Source organism: Gopherus evgoodei, chromosome 1 (genome assembly GCF_007399415.2).
Source record: "Gopherus evgoodei ecotype Sinaloan lineage chromosome 1, rGopEvg1_v1.p, whole genome shotgun sequence".
NCBI lineage: Eukaryota > Metazoa > Chordata > Testudines > Testudinidae > Gopherus > Gopherus evgoodei.
The window spans coordinates 322,890,707-322,911,463 of NC_044322.1; the positions used below are offsets into that span (position 1 = coordinate 322,890,707).

The following is a 20,757-nucleotide window of genomic DNA, read 5'->3' on the forward strand; positions in this document are numbered from 1 at the left end:
CGGAAGAATGACTTCTCGTGTCTTGTTTACAACACACCTGTTAATGCATCCCAGAATCATGTTTGCTTTTTTTGCAACAGTATCACACTGTTGACTCATATTAAGCTTGTGGTCTACTATGACCCCTAGATCTCTTTCTGCCATAATCCTTCCTAGACAGTCTCTTCCCATTCTGTATGTGTGAAACTGATTGTTCCTTCCTAGGTGGAGCACTTTGCATTTATCTTTATTGAACTTCATCCTGTTTACCTCAGACCATTTCTCCAATTTGTCCAAATCGTTTTGAATTTTGACCCTGTCCTCCAAAGCAGTTGCAATCCCTCCCAGTTTGGTATCGTCTGCAAACTTAATAAGCGTACTTTCTATGCCAACATCTAAATCGTTGATGAAGATATTGAACAGAACCGGTCCCCTGCGGAACCCCACTTGTTATACCTTTCCAGCAGGATTGGGAGCCATTAACAACTACTCACTGAATACGGTTATCCAGCCAGTTATGCACACACCTTATAGTAGCCCCATCTAAATTGTACTTTCCTAGTTTATCTATGAGAATATCATGCGAGACTGTATCAAATGCCTTACTAAAGTCTAGGTATATCACATCCACCGCTTCTCCTTTATCCACAAGGCTCGTTATCCTATCAAAGAATGCTATCAGATTAGTTTGACACAATTTGTTCTTTACAAATCCAGACTGGCTATTCCCTATCACCTTACCACCTTCCAAGTGTTTGCAGATGATTTCTTTAATTACGTGCTCCATTATCTTCCCTGGCACAGAAGTTAAACTAACTGGTCTGTAGTTTCCTGGGTTGTTTTTATTTCCCTTTTTATAGATGGGCACTATATTTGCCCCCTTCCAGTCTTCTGGAATCTCCCCCGTCTCCCATGATTTCCCAAAGATAATAGCTAGATGCTCAGATACCTCTTCTATTAACTCCTTGAGTATTCTAGGATGCATTTCATCAGGCCCTGGTGACTTGCACGCATCTAACTTTTCTAAGTGATTTTTTACTTGCTCTTTCCTTATTTTCTCTTCTAAACCTACCCTCTTCCCGTAAGTATTCACTACACTAGACATTCCTTCAGACTTCTCAGTGAAGACCGAAACAAAGAAGTCATTAAGCATCTCTGCCATTTCCAAGTCTCCCGTTACTATTTCCCCCTCCTCATTGAGCAGTGGGCCTACCCTGTCCTTGGTCTTCCTCTTGCTTCTAATGTATTGATAAAAAGTCTTCTTGTTTCCCTTTATTCCCATAGCTAGTTTGAGTTCATTCTGTGCCTTTGCTTTTCTAATCTTGCCTCTGCATTCCTGTGTTATTTGCCTATATTCATCCTTTGTAATCTGACGACATGCTGCAAGTAGTTATGGATCACTCTGTCACAGAGAATCAAAAAAAAGTGCAGGACTGGAGGTAAAAGGGAAAGCAAGATCCGCCAGAAAAACACAGCAGCCAGGAAGAAAAGCACAAAGCAGATGATAAGCATCCTGGCGTGCCAAGCGGACTCTATCCAGGCGCTTGTAGCCATGCAGGCAGAGCACTACCGCGCCGGCCCCCCACCCCGTCCCAACGCTCTTTCCCTTGTGCCCCAATGTCAGCTCAAAACCCCCTTCCCCAGCATCTAGGTTCTTACCACCACCACCAGCTGCCTCCAACACCTGTACGTTCACCAACCAGCCCTGAGAACTATGACCCCTACCCTCTGCACTCAGTCCCCATCACCATGCAGTATAGGCATCCTGAAGTGCAGCAGTCATTGCACAGCACTCCAGACAGGACATATTCAAACCTGTGACTGTGCAGTTCTCCACCCCACCCCTCTGCCCTTTTAGGTTCCCAAAATGTTGTGTGTCTGTCAATAAAGTTATTTTCTTTTCAATAAATGAATTCTTGGCTTTGAAAACAGTCTTTATTTTTGCAGAAAGTCAAAGATACCTTAGCACAGGAAAGAAAACAGGCACTGCAAATCAGCTTAGGAAACACAGATTCCTACTAACATTGTAACCACTGCACTTCACTCCCGTGCAAGGCACCAAACATTACTGTTGATTTTCAGCCTCATATTCCTCCCTCAAGGCATCCCTAATCCTTGCAGCCCTGTGCTGGGTCTGTCCAGTAGCCCTGCTCTCTGGCTGTGCAAATTCAGCCTCCAGGCATTGAACCTCAGAGGTCCATGCCTGACTGAATCTTTCACCCTTCCCTTCACAAATATTATGGAGGGTACAGCGTGCGGATATAACCATGGGGATGCTGCTTTCCTCCAAGTCTAGCTTCCCATATAGAGATCATCAGCACCCCTTTAAATGGCCAAAAGCACATTCCACAGTCATTCGGCACCGGCTCAGCCTGTAGTTGAATTGGTCCTTGCTCCTGTCAAGCTTCCCTGTATACGGTTTCATGGGCCAAGGCATTAATGGGTAAGCAGGGTCTCCAAGGATCACAATGGGCATTTCAACGTCCCCTACTATGATCTTCCGATCTGGGAAAAAAGTCCCTGCCTGCAGCTTCCTGAACAGGCCAGTGTTCCGAAAGATGCGTGCATCATGCACCTTTTCCAGGCCAGCCTGTGTTAATGTTAATGAAACGTGCACGGTGATCCACAAGCGCCTGGAGAACCATAGAGAAATACCCCTTCCGATTAACGTACTCAGATGCTAGGTGGGGTGGTGCCAGAATAGGAATATGCGTCCCATCTATCGCCCCTCCACAGTTAGGGAAACCCATTTGTGCAAAGCCATCCACAATGTCCTGCATGTTCGCCAGAGTCACGGTTCTTCTTAGCAGGATGTGATTAATGGTCCTGCAAACTTGCATCAACACGATTCCAACGGTCGACTTTCCCACTCCAAACTGGTTCCTGACTGATCGGTAGCTGTCTGGAGTTGCCAGCTTCCAGACTGCAATAGCCACCCGCTTCTCCACCGGCAGGGCAGCTCTCAATCTCGTGTCCTTGCGTCGCAGGGTGGGGGAGAGCTCCTTACACAGTCCCATGAAAGTGGTTTTTCTCATCCAAAAGTTCTGAAGCCACTGCTCGTTATCCCAGACTTCCATGACGATGTGATCCCACCACTCAGTGCTTGTTTCCCGAGCCCAAAAGCGGCGTTCCACGGTGCTGAGCATTTCCGTGAATGCCAGAAGCAATTTAGTGTCATACGCGTCAGGTGACTCGCTATCATCATCGGACTCCTCATCACTTTGGATCTTAACGAATAGCTCAGTTGCCAAACGTGATGTGCTGGTGAGACTTAGCATACTCAGCAGTTTGGGCTCCATTTCCCACAGAAATCGTGCTGCACAGAACCGTTGAGAGAGTCAAGATGGCGCCAAACGTGGACAAAAAAAAACAGGGATTGCTGGGATGTGAAGCGATGCATCACGGGGCATTGGGACAGGAAGCAGAATGACCCGCACCCTCCACTCCCTTCCCACAACCCACGCGCCAAAATGGGATGAGGTACTCTGTGGGATAGTTGCCCATAATGCACCACTCCCAACACCGCAGCAAATGCTGCAAATGTGGCCACACTGCAGTGCTGGTAGCTGTCAGTGTGGCCACACTCCAGCGCTTTCCCTACACAGCTGTACGAAGACAGCTGTAACTCCCAGTGCTGCACACCTGCAAGTGTAGCCAAATCTCAGATGTAATTTATTACTTCTTTCTTGGAGGTTATTTTTAGGTTTTACCGTGGTTTGATTTTTTTTTCCCCAGAGTCACATCTACAAAAAAAAGTAGATTTTGGAACATGACATATCTTAAATTAGACAGATAGTGCATGTTTTGTTATATATAGAATAGGCAAGAAAAAGTGAGCAGACTGTACCAACACCAAAGAAACACCACAGAATTCTCAGCCCTCTCATGGAATTGTATGGGCTCTTTCTATAAAAAAGAAAAGACATTTCTAAGAGAGCCCTTCCTTTAGTCTTTGAACTAAAAGCACTCAACTAAAGTACTTGCTTACTATACCTAAGAAATGTCAGCTTAAGATTACATATATAAATTTTACCAGGTTCTGCCCTGATTGTGAGATCTTGCAGGGCTGAAGTGAGGAGGTTTATAGGAGGGAGACAACCACCATTGGTGACCTGATTGACCTTCCAGAAAACGGAGCATTTCCCAGTCTTACCAAAATCTGCCCACTCCTACTGCAGCATAAAATAGACTTTCACCAGACCCCCAATGGAGAGTGTCTGAACTAAGTTCAGATATAAGCATACATAATACAGTTAATAAAAATGTATGTTCCATGTGCTATTTCTCTATCACAGCCTTACTGTTAACTTTAATGTCCTGTGTTACTTTGAAGTAACTGTTACTAAGTTAAATGTATGAATCACACTGCTGAAAAGTCTAACCGTTTGTCAGACTATTAACTAGCACACTCACACATTCCTCCTGCAACACAACAGTACAAATTACATCGCAATGGAACGCCTTGAAATTATTTAGTTGTGATACAGACGCAACACACTACTGAATTTTCTTTGATGTTTCCTGCTTCTTTTCTCATAAGTAAACAGGCTTCTCAGAGACCTCTATTACTGCTCTCCAAATGCTACATTTATTCAGCTTTCACTCCCAGTTTCTTTCTGAACTCTACTCAGTCGGTCTCCGATACACTGTTACTCCTGAGGGAATTTAGTACCAAAAAATTAAAAATAGTGCACACAATATTTTAAAATTCTGCAAATTTTATTTGTCAATAAATAAATGTAGCTCCAGCATGGCAGTGGGGAGCACAGGCCACTGGCTACACTGAGGTGGGAGATCATCCTGAAACCCCCAGCTCCCCCGGTACAGGGATTTGGCAGTGAGGCTGCACCTGACACTGACACAGTATAAGGGCTGGGCCTGACCCAGAAACACGCCTCTGTGCCAGGTGCACCAGGTATGGGTGGGAAGGCTCAGCCCCGCAGGATCCAAGTGTGGAGGGGCTAGTATGTATAGGATCCAGGTGTGGGGCAATCTGGGTGCCGGCAGCTCAGTGGAATATCTGGATGCAGAGGACTTGTTGGGGGGTTCCAAGTGCAGGTGAAGGTGGTGGTGGTTGGGGCTCAGCAGGGGGGATCTGGGTGTAGGGAGATGGGAATCGGCAGGAGTTGGGAGGCCTGGGTGTGGAGGGCTCAGTGCGGGGGCCCGGATGCTGGGGGAGGGGGCTTGATGGAGTGGGGTCCAGGTGCAGCTTCTTGGGAATCAGTGTGGTGGGGGTCTGGATGTGGGGGGACTTGTTGTAGGAGTCCAGGAGTAGGGAGGTAATGCTTGTCAGTGTGAGGGTTTGATGGTACTGCTTAACAGGGGAGCCCCAGCTGCTGCCAAGGGATGCCGCATGCTGGACTCCAACTTCCCCCCATGATTCCCCTAACTCCTTCTTCTCCACTCCCCACCCCTCACTCCCCCATCCTCCTGCCCTATTCCACCCCCGGTTCCTTCCCCACTGCCTCTTCCCCTCTACCCCTTCCCCTCTACCCCCAGCACTCACTGTTGCATAGAAAAGAAGGCTCCCAGCACACAGAAGGGGAGCACAACTGGCACTAGGACCCAGGAGATGGCGTTCAGCTGCAGAGTCAGGGAACCAAGATGCAGGCTCCTTCAGCTGGGCAGCTCTGCACTTGCAGAAATGGGGGGGAGGGGCACGTGCACGTAACCCTGTGTGGACCCCATGCCTCACTTCTGTTTGGAAGGGGGCAATCCCCCACCAAAACTGCACCCATGGTCATCTCCCCCACCCTGCTTCCCTGCAGTTTTCTGCAGGCAAGCACAGGAATTCTGGGGAAGGGGCGTTTTCTGCGAGTGCGCAGTCTCACCGAAACCCCCCCCAGAAATAATGCTGTATTCCTTCTATACAGGACATTTCCAGTTATTTCTTTTCTGTTTTGGAACAGTTACCTATTTCTCATTCCTTCATCTTATTGACCTATGCCTTACAAATACCAAGAACACTCATTACATTTACATCAAAGACTTATCTTCAAGTCCTGAAAAATTTCAAATTCCATTTCTTCCTATTGTACTAAACATCACTGTATACATTTGTTAGGTTTCCTGAATTTCTAATGTGTATATCACTTCCTTGATGTTATTTACTACAATGACTGGCGTTTCTTTGGTGTTATTTTGCACTATGATTAGAACTGATTCTTGTTTAAAAGATTGAAAGATATATAAAAAGACCCATAAGACATCTGATGTGAAAGGTGCTAAATACACTTTTTAAATTTAGTGATGTATAGAATATTTTCTGCATTATTCTGAGATGTCTTTCTTATCCAGGGTACTAACAAACAAAGACTGGACTGTAGGAAGAGATATTGTGGCTGAAAGTGGCAGATAAACATTTCGCCATTTTATTAGACAAAATATCAGAGGGGTAGCCATGTTAGCAGTGGGTATTCCCCCACAAAAGCTTATGCTCCAATACTTCTGTTATTCTATAATGTGCCACAGGACTGTCGCTTTTTACTAGACAAAATGTTTTCTTCCAATAAACTTGAACCTCCTCCCCTGCAAAAATTCCAGTTTAGTAACTGAAATGCATATACAATAATTGAATGAACTACATATAAAAAGCTGAAAGCCAGGGTTACACCAAGAAACTCAGAGGAAGACCAAATTCACATTTGCTTCTTCTTTTCGACCTTCAGGGAAGCTAGATGTTCTGGTATGGAGAAAATAACATTCATCATTTTTTTTCTGCCATTCATGATTGCTTAATGCCATGCTTCACAGACAGCTAAAGAGGTAGTGAAATAGCAAAGCAATACTGTTTCCATTAAATTAACGCTGCCATGCTTCTTTCAGAAGTTTGATATTAATAAAAAAATCACAATTATCCTTTACTTATTAATGCAGTATATGGCTTGGTTTAAAAGTCTCATCAATCTGATCCCAGTGACTGTTTTTCTTACCTGCTACCCTCATGTTTAGTCTTGTCAGTCAGTCAACAGCACTACTGCACTAAACAAACCACCTAAAAAGGAGAAAATATAAGGCACAACAATTAGAACTAGAGGCAAATAAGCCATTTTACTACTGTTCTGTTTGTTAATTAATTCATAGAAACATTCAGTGTTTCCAAACTAGTAGTGCTAATGAAGATTTTGCTGATCACTTAATAGTTAACCCGTTATAGTTAGCATCAAGCCTTGATTTCTTAGTGCTCACAGTGAAAGAGTATATTGGATTGATTTCTGATGCATTGCTCTCATTTGTCACTCAAGTATAAAGCAAGCTACCTGAATGTTTTGTTATTCTAATCATTCATTTCTGAGTTTTACTAAATCCTTCATAAACTCACCTCATTTTTAGCCTGTTTTGATATGACACATTATACTCAATCAATTACCAAGGAAATCGGATGACGTTCCTTGTTTTCTTGAAGGTGTTCAATATGTATGGTACAAATGTAAACATGCAACAGAGAGTGCACACACAAAAAAACCCATTAGCACTCTTTCAAATTGCTAGTGACCTTTTGTACCAAGATTATGTTTTATTGCAGAGTGGCAGTCAAACTTTTGAGGATTTTCTCTCTAGATTATAGTAAAAAATAGTTAAAGACCACATTGCAAAATCTGTGCACAAAAAAACTCCACTTTCCTTCAGCAAAGTAATGATGTCTGAAATGTAAGAAGGTATGTAGCTTGATAAATCTATTCACCTACATGCATTTTATTAGTTAAATGTACAGATGGCAAGTGCTGTAGAAAGTTGGTGCTTAAAAGGGCACTCCAAGAACAGTGCTCAGAAGAAGACAGAGCCTCTATCCCAGGGGCAGGCAACCTATTGCACATGTACCAAAGGCGGCACACAAGCTGATTTTCAGTGGCATTCACACTGCCCAGGTCCTGGCCACCGGTCCCAGGGTTCCACTGCTGGCCTAGGGTACCGACTGCCAGCTCCCTGCCAGCCAGGGTTCCACACACCGGCCCCAGGTCTGGCCACTGCTCAGGAGGGCTCTGCTGTTGGCTGGGGGTCCCAGCCGCCGGCCCAGGGCTCTGCAGCCGCCCCCAGCTGTGTCCCACTGGCCCCCAGCTGTGTCCCACTGGCCCCCAGCCTGGACAGTGAGGGGTGCAGAAAGGGGCAAGGGGGGTGCAGCTCAGTACCCTCACTTTAAAAATTGTTCCAGTGCCACTGTACTCGGATATTTTTAAGTCCTGATTTGCTGCTTACATCACTATCACACCAAGTGGAACAGCACACTGCGTTTGATGGTGAGATTAGAATGTACATGCAAGAACTGGAATCAGAATTTTCTGACAGATTTCAAGATTTCCAGCAATTTAGCCCAATGCTTTCTTTTCTAATTAAACCTGTCAAGTTCAATGAAAGCGACTTGGATTTGTTTGTATTTCACTGGATGGGTGTTGAAGATTTCGAAATGCAGCTCATTCAGTTAAAAAGCTCAGAAGTGTGAGCATCGAAGTTTGAAGATCTGTGGAGTTCCCTTGAAGCAATGAGAGAGAGATCATGGGGCCTCTATTCTTACCTGCTGGATGTCCCTGCCAGTGAAATGTAACTGTTTGAAGAAAATTGCGTTTGCAATGCTTTCAGCATTTGGATCCACATACCTGTGTAAACAGGTATTTTCACACATGAAATATGTCCTCTGTCCCTCTCAGTGCCAGTTAACAACTGATCACTAAGAAGCCTGTGTGCAGCTTAAATCATCCAAATACGTGCCAGACACTGGAAAACTCAGCAAGGAAAAGCAAGGGCAAGGATCACACTAAACTGATAAGATCTGAATTTTAATTTAAATGAAGCTTCAATATTTTTAAAACCTTATTTACTTTACATACAACAATAGTTTAGTTATATATTATAGACTTATAGAAAGAGACCTTCTAAAAACATTAAAATGTATTACTGGCATGTGAAACCTTAAATTACTGCAAATAAATGAAGACTCGGCACACCACTTCTGAAAGATTGTGGACCCCTGATCTATCCTGTGCAGCTCAAAAGCTCTACGGGGGGGATATGAGGCAGGAGCAATGAGCCAACCTTCCCACTCAATCCCTGAAAGTAGAATAAATTATCTGACTAATAACTCAATGATTATTTACTGAAGGTTTATTGGTGTATGATACATGGGGATACACAGTAATTTATTCACATTAATGCAAAAAGGTAAGCAAAAGAACTCCTCCCCTGCCACCCCCCACCCCCCGCATCCCCATCTGTAAGCATGCTTAACTGAGGACTACATATGACATGTAAGTTTGAGATAAAGTTATTAAAAAATTGAATGTGAAAAGGTATACATTTTGATATACTCAAACAACGAAGAGAATTTTACTAACTTAACATGCATGCATGCACACAAGGGCTCATAAGAATGAGAAATTTAAATTCCAGAGATAACTTTCCAGAAAAGTTAGAAGTATCTGAAAATAAGGGATTAGACTGAAAGTACTGCCTCAACCAGAACTTCAGCATTTCTACAACAGGCTAATTCTAATCTAAAAAAGATATTTTAGAAAATATCTGCAACATTTATAAAACATTCACATAAAATAGAGTGTTTGTAAATAATTTTTTTTTATTGCACAGATTATCTTTCAGTTACTGGAAAAATAAAATGCACTTCATAGCACCTTCCAACTAAAGATCTCCAAGCATTTCTTGCACTAAGCCTCAAACAGTCCTGGATGGTTAAGTATTATCCCCAATTTTTAAATGGCAAAACCACCACAGAAACTTCTAAAATTTTCAAACTAAGATGCCTAGAGATTCTGAGCACTTGCTCAGAACCCAATGAGAGGTTCAGGACTCTGATCCGCTGAAAAAAATCAGGCCAGACATGTCTAGGTTTAGTCAAAGTGTTTACGTGCTGGCTTTTGTGACACTAGGCAAGTAATTTAGGAAGCATTTGGGTGAACACTGGAACAAAGGAGACAGCATTCTCTAATACTTACTGATAAGGCCTCAGAGGCTCTTAAGAACCACTGTATTATGTACTTCCATACCTTTGGTGTGAAAGCATTTTCACATTTTTCACTGAGCTGAAATTACATTCTGCTTGGAAACTTAGCAGGAAAAGATTAAGCTATTGAGCTATTTACTATTTCACTTGCTCATTTCTTACCATTTAATAATGCATTAAAAACTATACAAGTGTCACGTTCGCGTTGGTTTGGAAAATAATCGACTCCCGAAGGCACAGGTTGGCTCTCCTCCCCTGGCCTATGGTGACTGCGCTGCTTGATCTGCTCCTGCCGAACACCAACACCACACTGTGCTGTGTTTGCTGCGGAGCGCATGCACCAAGAAATCAGAGAGCCTCATCCGGCAGCGCGCACACTCCACAGCAGGAGCAGTGCACGCAACTGCGGCCATACCAACCTCACAGAAAGGAGAAGAGCCAAACCGAGCCCAAGGGGATCAGTTTTCCAACCTGACACAAACCTGACATCTGTAGTCGAAAACTGACTCGACCTTCTCGGGCTTGGGTCAGTTTGGGTCTGGGTTAAAAAAATCAGGCCCAACAATCAGGCCTGAGCAGAGCTCTAGAGGTTACCTTAAAATGCACAAGATACTCAGACCAATAATGTAGCCTGTAACCAATATCTCCTTTAGGTAAAAGGAAATCTGCTCAATTTCGCTTTTGCGAAATGTAAATGCTAGTGAGAAAAAGCAGTATTGTGCAGGATGACAAACCTGTTTCAGTTGGGTGGTGATTCTGGCAGATTCATCCCAAATGGGGAGGGAGCCTGAATATATGGAAAAGATTGTGTAAATGAATGGTTGATGCCTAATACAAGGCTTTGTGAAACAGCTGTATACAACAGTACCACAACATCCCTGAGACTCTGTGCTCTTGAATGCTACGATAGTGACAAAATCCTGTTATTCGTCTCTAGCACCTGTTACTCTTTGCTCTACATCCTTCAGAAAACTCTCTCAACCCTACATAAGCCTGATGTTCAACTCCTGGGAGAGGGAGAACTTTCCATTATTCAAGCTACTTCTTTTGGCTTGTGTTCGAAGTAGTACTGTTGAGTTCAGAGACCCATGTCCAGCCTCTCTCTGCCACAGATAGGGTGACTATGATATACTGCTTAAAGTTTTATGGGAGTAAGCGTTAGTAGTGAGGAGGACAGTAAATGAGGGAAAAATGGAAAGGCCTGAGAAACCCTCCTTCCCTCCACAAAAAGAAAGACCTTAAAATATCAGCAGGCACTTTCAAGAGTAGAGAGGAATTTGGTGCTAAATGTTCACTGCTTACATTAAGAGTGAAACTTTCCTAGCAGATGCATCACAAGCTATAAAAAATGTCCAGAGGATGACAAGCAACTGGCCATGAGCAAGCACAATGATACTGTAGGATCACTATGGGTGTAGGCAACTGAGAATCCTTCTGAAAATCCCCATCACCACCACCACCACACACACACTTTACCTCAGTGTCCATCTAAATGCAGATTCCCTAACCCTCAATACAGTAGAACCTCAGCGTTAAACACACCTCAGGAATGGAGGTTGTTCGTAACTCTGAAATGTTCCTAACTCTGAACAAAACCACATGGTTGTTCTTTCAGAAGTTTAAACTGAACACTGACTTAATACAGCTTTGAAACTTTACTACGCAAAAGAAAAATGCTGCTTTTAACCAGCTTAATTTATATGAAATAAGCAGAGAACAGTTTCTTTGCCTTGTCAACAATTTCTTTTAAAAAAAGGGGGGGGCTAAAGTAGTTTATGTTTAACACAGTACTATACTGAATTTGTTTTGGGTTGTTGTTTTTTTTGTCTGCTGCTGCTGCATGATTGCATACTTCTGGTTCCAAATGAGGTGTGTGGTTGACCAGTTAGTTCTTAACTCTCATGTTCTGCTATATTCTGCCAATCCTACAGTCATACAGTTCAGTTTACAGTTCAGCTCTAAGTTAGACAAACTGTTAAAAATAGGGAGCAATTTTATGTTAGCGCAAGCTGAGTTTTTGGCATTTAAATGTTGGTTTAAAGGGTTATTTTACTGTAACGTTCACATCCTTCTATCTTCCCAGAGGAGGCATCATAGTAGAATGGAACCAAACAAAATTCTGCACCCTGAATAGTTTTCATGCTGGCAGGATGTACAAACAGCTTGCTGTATATATTTCCCCCCACTCCCCATTTGACAAAAAAATTGCCTAACAAATGCAATTTCAAAGCACTAAAAACATGAGCCACACAAACTTACTACTTAGCCTACGTCCACACTACAGCTTTAAATCGATATTAGTAAAATCGATTTTATAAAACAGGTTTTATAAAATCGATTTTACGCGTCCACATAAGGGCACATTACTTCGGTGGTGTGCGTCCATGGTCCCAGGGTACCATCGATTTCCAGAGCGGTGCACTCTGGGTAGCTCAGTAAAAGAATAGGACCAATAACTTCGATATCCGTCCACACTAACCCTAAATCGATTTAGTAATATCGATTTTAGGGTTACTCCTTTCGTTTAGCTGGAGTACAGAAATCGATTTTAAGACCCCTTAAAATCGATTTTAAGTGCCTTATAGTGTGGACGGTTACAGCGTTAAATCGATTTAACGCTGTTTAAATCGATTTAACGCTGTAGTGTGGACCTGGCCTTACACTAACGTTTTACAGCAGCACATCTGCTCACTGATCTGAGCAATGGTTACTGACTGCATAGACCACACATTCTTTGTATTAGCTACTTATATAGTAGCAGACTGATTTTAGTTTGGAAGAATTCTATTTTTTATTAACTCCTGTCTATATCTGAGATATTTTTGAGCCTTTTGTTTTGTTTTATGATTGCACTATTATATATTGCAGATCAACAAATATAGTGGGCCCTATCCAGGGTGTTGAACTTGCTCCCCTTTTGACTTCTGTTAGATCCTCTCTCTTCAGTTCATCTTTGTTCCTAAATGTATTCATCTCATAGATTTTTTTAAGGCCAGAAGGGACTATTAGATCATCAAGTCCCAGATCATACAATTTCACCCAGTTACCCCTGTACCAAGCCCAATTACTTGTGTTTGACTAAAGCATAATTTTTAACTAGCTAAAGCACATCTGCCAGAAAGGTTTCCAGCCTTGATTTGAAGACATCAAGCAATGTCTACCTCCCTGGCTAGTTTGTTCCAATGGTGAGGCAGGCCCCTCACTGTTAGAGATGTGAGCCCTATTTTTAGTTAGAATTTGCCTGGTTTTCATTTCCAGCCATTGATCTGTGTTATGTCTTTCTTCACAAGAGTATAGAGCCCTTTAGTACCTGGTATTTTCTGCTCAAGAACATACTTAAGCGTCACAATCAAGTCATCTCTCAAATGTTCTGTGAACTGATTGAATTTAAGTCTCTCAGTGCAACGCATTTTTTCCAGCCCTCAAAACATTTTTCTTTTCTGCACAGCTCTCCAATTTTTTAACATTCAACAAAAATTTTGACACCAGAATTGTACACAGTATTCTAGTATCAATCTCACCAATGCCATATACAGAGGTAAAATCACCTGCCTACTGCTACAGAATTGTTGCATCTTATGCGGAGGTTACGTTCTAAAGTCAGCGCGTTAGGCGAAAATTGCATATAGTCAAAACCCCAGACCAGCAGCAGGCTGAGCTGGGCCGGCATCTGGAACCCCCGACTGGCTCAGCCCGCTGCCAGTTTGAGGTTCTGTCCGCCAGTTCCTGCCAGCCCGGGACATGGCCCCGCTCAGCCCACTGCCCGCCTGGGGTTCTATCCATCGGGCTGAGCAGGGTTGGTGGCCGGGACTCCGGCTTGCAAGGGGCCAGCAGCCGGAACCCCAGATCGACAGCGGGCTGAGTGGCTCAGACAGCTGATGGGTCTAGAGTTCTGTCCACTGGCTCCTGCCAGCTGGGGGCCGCAGCCCCGCTCAGTCAGCTGCCGTCCCAGGGTTCCGTCCATCCAGCTGAGCGGGGCTGGTGGCCAGGACCCCAGCTTGCAACGAGCCGGCGGACGAAACTCCAGACCATCAGCTGGCTGAGCTGCTTAGCTAGCCCGCCGCCGATCTGGGGTTCCAGCCGCTGGGCCCTTGCAAGCCAGGGTCCCGGCCGCCAACCCCACTCAGCCCGATGGACTGAACCGCAAGCCGGCAGCGGACTGAGCAGAGCTGTGTCCCCCAGCTGGAAGGAACCAGTGGACAGAACCCCAGACTGTGCATAGTTGAATTCGTGCAAGTTAAATGCGCAAATGATGCAACTCCACTGTTTATAGTTACATCCAAGTTTTAGAACAGTCCCTTTTTACTATAGCACCACATTGAAAGCTCTTGTTAAGTTGCTTGTCCACTATGACCCATAAATCCTTTTCAGAGTCACTGCTTTAAAGGATACTGAGCCATATACAGTAGGCATAACATGCATTCTTTATATGACCTTATATTTGGTCATATTACAACATTTTTGTTTCAATGGGCCCAGCTTATCAAGCAATCCAGATTGCTCTATATGACTGTCCTCATCATTTTTTACCACTACTAGAATTCCTAAGCCAGCGCTCAAGAGCTAAAGAGACCCTAGGCTGACTAGAGGATGGGGAGGACAACAGAACTGCAGTAACCAGACTTTTGGTGTCCGGTCAATATTTCTGATTGGAGACTACACAGGTTCTCTTAAAACCAGACTTTCCTGTCAAAATCCAGCTACCTGGCAACCCTAAAAAGAAAGCAGAAGATAGACAGTTAACTGAACACACATATCTCCTGCACCACCCCCCAGCACAAGAAGAACTACTTCACATGGACTGCTCCTGAGGGTCAAAATGACAGTGTGGACCTATACATAGAATGCTTCCACTGACGTGCACAGACAGAAATTCTGGAAAAACAACATCGCTGCCTTATAACCTAAGTTGTGCAGAACACAATGCCATTCGCAGCCTCAGAAACCACCCTGACATTATAATCAAAGAGGCTGTTAAAGGAGGTGCTGTTGTCATCGTGAACAGGTCTGACTACCAAAAGGAGGCTGCAAGACAACTTTCCAATACCAAATTCTACAGGCCATTTTCCTCAGATCCCACTGAGGAATATACTAAGAAACTGCAGCATCTACTCAGGACACTCCTACACTAACACAGGAACAAATCAACATACCCTTAAAGCCCTGACTAGGGTTATTCTATCTACTACCCAAGATCCACAAACCTGGAAATCCTGGATGCCTCATCATCTCTGGAATTAGCACTCTCACTGAAGTACTTTTCGGATATGTAGACTCTCTACTCAATCGCTACACAACCAGCACTCCCAGCTATCTCCGTGACACCACTGATTTCCTGAGAAAACTACAATGGTGATCTTCCAGAAAACACCTTCCTGCAACCTGACCCCCTGCCCTGAGCCCCCTGCTGCACCCCAACCCCCTGCCATGACCCCCGCCATACCCCACCTCCCTGCCCTGAGCCCCCGCCACACCCCACACCCCTCCTGCACCCCCTGGGGGCAGGGAAGGGGTGGAAGGAGGCAGGGCAGGGATGGGGCCTCATGGAAGGGGTGGAGTGGGGGCAGGGCCGATGGCAGTGGGGGGAGGGGTCAGTAAATGTGGCCCTCGGGCCAATGTACTAGTCCTCAGGTGGGCCTCGTGGTGATCTGAGTTTGAGACCCCTGTCTTAGCACAGAAGTGACAAGTATGCACAGCTGGAAGTCCCTCAGTTTAAAGTGCTGGAGATTTAAGAAAACTTCTGCACAGCACAGGTGCTCAGTAAGGATAGACAATTTCTTCCACAACACACATGAAACAATTCTTAGAGGGACTCAAGTTAGTCAGGTACTAAAGACCCTGGAATTCACCCTCAGAAATCTTAGCATTGAACCCGAGTTACCTGCAGTGCCAATGTGGAGGTAGCCACAAGGGTATGAGGCAAGGGCAGCTCTGCAGAGTGCGTGTCTGCAGGCAGACTTGGCTAATCCGGGTACCAGGAAGCTTGAGATGGGCAGGGGGGGGGGATTTATTTTTAATGCTATGAGAAATATATTTAGAAGTTCAAGTGTAGCTGCAATTACCACCTGTTTGATAGCTCACAAAAAAAAGTGCATCACCACCTTGGTGTCTTAATGTATTCTGAAGTATACATAACAAATTATAGCAAGATTTATTCAATCATTCCATAGTAGCTAAGGACAAAATAAAGGCATTAATTAAAATCAGAAAGCAGTTACCCGCCAACACTCTATTCCCACTGGTAAAAAGTGTGACTGGAACATGCATACACTGGATTATAATCATACAAAAAAACAAATACATACATAGTATCGCTGTATTATGCCGTTACTGTATACAAAACAGAAAATAAGTATTCAGAATGATTGCTACACACAAATTTCAGAAAATATTTTACAAATATCTATCACTAAACTCCTAAACTCTTTCTGTAGTATCCTTCTCAACTTAAAATATTGCCATTTATGCATCTAAATCAAGTTCTCTACTATATGTCCTGTCCCACCTGTGCCGGATGTGGAGCTGCTCTGTAATCATCTACGAATACCATATGGTTACCTGGTTATTAGGATCTTTACTGTCTGGGTAACTCAACAGAGTTGTTGGAAAAATAAGCAGGAAGTGAAACAATGGCTTGAGATAAGCCACCCAACCCGCTCCTCTCCACAGACACTTCAAAGTTGTTTAGACTTTAGAGAAACACCCAAGCTATTAGCTGTGAATATTCTATCTTCAGGCTCCTTACAAAACTTGTTTTGCAACATGGGACCAATGCTGGAAGCTAGCAGATAAACTGCACTATCAACAGTTAAAATGATTCAGAGGCCAGTCCTGTTGTTGCTGGGGAGCTCTTCAAGCTGACACCCAGGGCTTGCTGGGGTGTCTAAAGGTACATCTACACTACTCGCTGGATCGGCGGATAGTGATCGATCTATCGGGGATTGATTTATAGCATGTAGTGTAGACACAATAAATCGATCCCCAATCGCTCTCCCGTCAACTGCTGAACTCCAGCTCGGCGAGAGGTGGAAGCAAAGTCGATGGGGAAGTGGCAGCCGTCAATCCCGCACTGCAAGGACGCAAAGTAAGTGATTCTAAGTCGATCTAAGATATGCAACTTCAGCTACGAGAATAGCATAGCTGAAATCGATGTATCTTAGATCGATTTCCACCAGTGTAGACCAGGCCTAAAGAAGCTAGGCCTATCTGGCCCACAATCACAGAATGGCAGAGCTTTAAGTAAGATAGAGAAAAAAATTGTAAAAGTCCAAATGCTTTATTCCTATTGTTAAGATTAAACAATATTTTGGTTTAAGTCAGCTGTCTGGTCACAAACTCCCGAAGAGAAGAACCACGGGTGCTGAATCTAGTCAGACTTGGCTGAGAAAACATGCTTGTAACACAGGGTAGTACCACACCTGGTCTAAATGTGGCAGAAATACGGAATTCTACCCCTATAGAGGTAAAGATACAAGGTCTAACACTTTAAGAGGTACACTCAGACAGAGGACAGAGATGCAGTTAGCCCTCTAAGCATAACACCATTCATTTAGTTAAGCATAGAGACAAATTTGCCATGAAATTAACAGCAAATTCTGCTTCACTGAAGCCTCCACTAGAGCCTTTGACATTTAGGTATCACACATAGGTATACTCTTGACTAGTGAGAAATGCCAGCCCATCTCAGTCTTACTTAATTTCTGTGATATGTTAAAAGCAACCGGTAGGTGTGTATTTATGGTATTTATAATCTGAAAGGAAGAGGCTGGATGGAGACCATATAATTTTTACTGCTAGAAACTTTGACCGTGATCCAACTATCAGCTATTGATTACACTCTGATTCCAGCCAATTAAGACTACCAGTACTGCTTTGGCTACTAAGTACTATTAACATTCAGTTGCATGGGGATTAGGTTAAATGCTTTAGTGTTTAGTAGTAGAATGATTACAAAAATAAAAGTAACTATAAACCTGAAAAAACCCTTCTCCTTCCAATAGTAATCCTATTGATATCAAAAGGACCAATAGAGAGTGAGTAAGCATTCACAGTATAGATGTCTAATCCTTTAGGCCTCAATCCTACAAATACTTATGAACATCCTTTAATTTTACTCATGTGAGTAATCCCATGATTTCAATGAGAATACTCCGGTGAATAAAATTAAGCATATAAGCAAGTGTTCACAAGATCAGGGCCTTAGTGAATTATTTCCATACCACAAATACACAATTGAACTCTAAAACTTAATATAAAATACCATCTGGTTATCCAGTGTTTTCAGTCCTTGACAAGAGAGTAATTTTAGTGTGAGCCATTTAGATGGGTTCATGTATTTTTATTTTATTATTAAATAACTTAACATTTATATAATGCTTTTCATCAGTTATCAAAAGTTTTTACAAAAGTACATAGGTATCATTATACCAATTTTACATGCGGGGAAAATGGGGTAAAGACCAAGATCCCATTAATAGTTAGTGGCTCAGGCAAAAATGGAACCCAGCGTAGACAAGGCTTTATACTATCTAGTAGCTACTATAGTGACAGATGCTCAAAGATATAGATTTATGATCTATATTTACCTTTCTACTTCACAATTAAAGCAGTAGAAAAACTGGAGATCAAAGTGATGAATTAGGTCATTTAGACCCAGATCGCACAGTAAGATCCATGAGGATCTACCAAACTGCAGAATTGGGTCCTTAGCTCACTCCCCTGCCAATGCAGGATTGGTCCCTACAGTAATATCTTTAGCGTTCTGTTGAATGTCAGGTTAACTACTGATAACTTTTGTACTGATGATTTCCACGATCAGTTACAAAAGATTTAGTAAAATGCTGTTTTAAAAAATTACTTCTTCTTTACAGCAATATTTCCTCCTTTTCCAACAACATAAGGGGTTTGGCTATATTAGAAAATTGACAGAGTTAACACAGTACAATACCCTTAGTATAAATACAGTTATATCAATATAATGACACTTTACACTGGTTTTGTTATTCCCATCCAAGAAAATAACTAACTAACTATACTAGTGTGAAATATTTGTATAACTGCTTCCACAGTAGGGCTTTTACCAGAGTAAAGCCATACCAGTTTAAAAAAAAAGTCAGCCCCCTAATTAACATAGTTATACTGATAAAAGTACACTAGGTCTTTAGGGAAACTAAAGCTTTTCACTGTTGGATGACTGATGGAAGCAGAACTGGCATCAGGCTACAAAGTCACATAGGAGGAAAGTTGAGCTGAGAAGCAAAATCAAGCTTACTTATTATGTATCAAGGATAAAACGTTAGGAATGCATTTCTACAAATAACAGCATAAAGATGTGAAGAGATAAGCAAAGTTACACAATTTAAAACCGAAATGGAAGGGCTAATTGTACTTTTTTTTTTTTTTAGTTTTGTACCAATAATAGCTGATTGCAAATAACAGTGACAACCAGAAAACGAGTTTACAGCTATTAATACTTAAGACCTAAAGCACTGCAAGCTTACACCGTTAAAGGTCATCAGACGTGCACATTTTATCTCTTCTCCGTGACGAATGCATCCATAGCACTAGGTTGGGAAGTCTCCAGCTCTCTCTCCACACCTGAAATACCTCTTTCCACACACTTCGTCTCTGATTCAATAACCTAGAGCCAGCACACAAACTCTCGTCTCCATCCTGCCCCTGCCCTTTGGTCCTGTGCAAGGCTAAGTTTACAGTTATTTTTTACCTTTTGTATTTTCCCCCCCACACACACTGGGGGGTGGGGGTGGGGCGATATAGAGACCTGATGTAGAATAGCCCAATTTTTTCCTTTTTAAGGAGCAGGAATTTTTGCGGCAGGAGCCGAGAAAGGAAGAAGAGCAAAGCACAGAGGGCCGAAATGGAGGGGTCCGGGCTGCTGGGTGGTTTATTTTGCGGGCAGAGGAGACAGTCAAGGGGGCACAGGCCGGGGCTGAGAAGGGGGAAAGGAGACGTGCCAGAGGAGAGAGTTGCGGTCTGTAGGCGAAGGAGGGCAGCGGAGCAGGGCACCCAGGCGGACGAGCGAGGGAAGCCGAGCGGGAACGTGGCAATGGGGCAGGCGAGGAGCAGCGCCCGCCGCCGGAGCGCAAAGGACACCGGCTGGGTGGCGAGCGAAGGACGGAACAAGGGGCGCGGGCGGGCGCGCAGGGTGAGACGGGGACACGCCGGGAGAGGGGGCGGGTTGCGCAGCGTCTCTGAGCCTGGTGTGCGCCGGAGGGAGGCAGGGAGCCCAGGCCGGGTGCGGGCGCGGAGAGCCCCTTACCTGCACTGCGCCGCCGCTCCGCCTGCCCGCCCGGCCCTCCTCGCTCGGCGGCTGCGCCTGCGGACTCGACCCGGCTCGGCGAGAGCCCAAAGGGCGGTGGGGAAGCAGGAAAGCGAGCGGCCCTGCCGGTCCCTGCAGCTGCAGACACAGACGGGGAGAGCTCGCTCCCTCGCTCGCCCGCCCCCTAGTGCTGGCGGCCTTGGGCCGGAGTCTGCTCCAGGGCCCGCTCCGCCCACCGACAGCCCCTCCCCCCTGCCCACACACCGACTGCCCCTCCCCCGCAAACCGGCTCCCGGAGGAATCCCATCTCCCAGCGCTGCTGGAAGTCCCCAGGCGGGGCTCCTGGCCGCTCTTGTTGGGGAGCTCAGACCCCGCTCCACAGGCCGCGCAGAAGCGGGGGTGGGGCACCCTCGCTTCTGCACGGCAGCAGCCCCAGAGTTGGGCTCAGGGCTTGAATCTCCCCTGGCTCCAGTCAGGACTCCGGGTTTGGGGCTTCCGCTCCCTCTGGCTCTAGCGAAGCTCTGGGTGCCCGTCTCGGGGCTTCTGC

The 20,757-nt window shown here is 44.4% G+C and overlaps 1 protein-coding gene across 3 annotated transcripts in view; it reads right to left on the reverse strand.

The window, feature by feature from the left end:
- Window positions 1–20,396, reverse strand: part of FAM3C (family with sequence similarity 3 member C) — a 77,683-nt gene extending 57,287 nt beyond the window's left edge. Inside the window, exons 1-3 of one of the 3 annotated variants that reach the window (XM_030549100.1) lie at window positions 20,211–20,395; window positions 10,666–10,718; window positions 6,912–6,973 (exon numbers count right to left, since the gene is read on the reverse strand). In XM_030549100.1, the coding sequence (XP_030404960.1) occupies window positions 6,912–6,924 (13 nt within the window). In that variant the 5' untranslated portion in view covers window positions 6,925–6,973; window positions 10,666–10,718; window positions 20,211–20,395. Of the gene's footprint in view, window positions 1–6,911; window positions 6,974–10,665; window positions 10,719–20,210 lie in introns of all 3 variants that reach the window. The other 2 variants (XM_030549101.1, XM_030549099.1) reach the window with 2 other exon arrangements.
- Window positions 20,397–20,757: the final 361 nt, after the last annotated feature.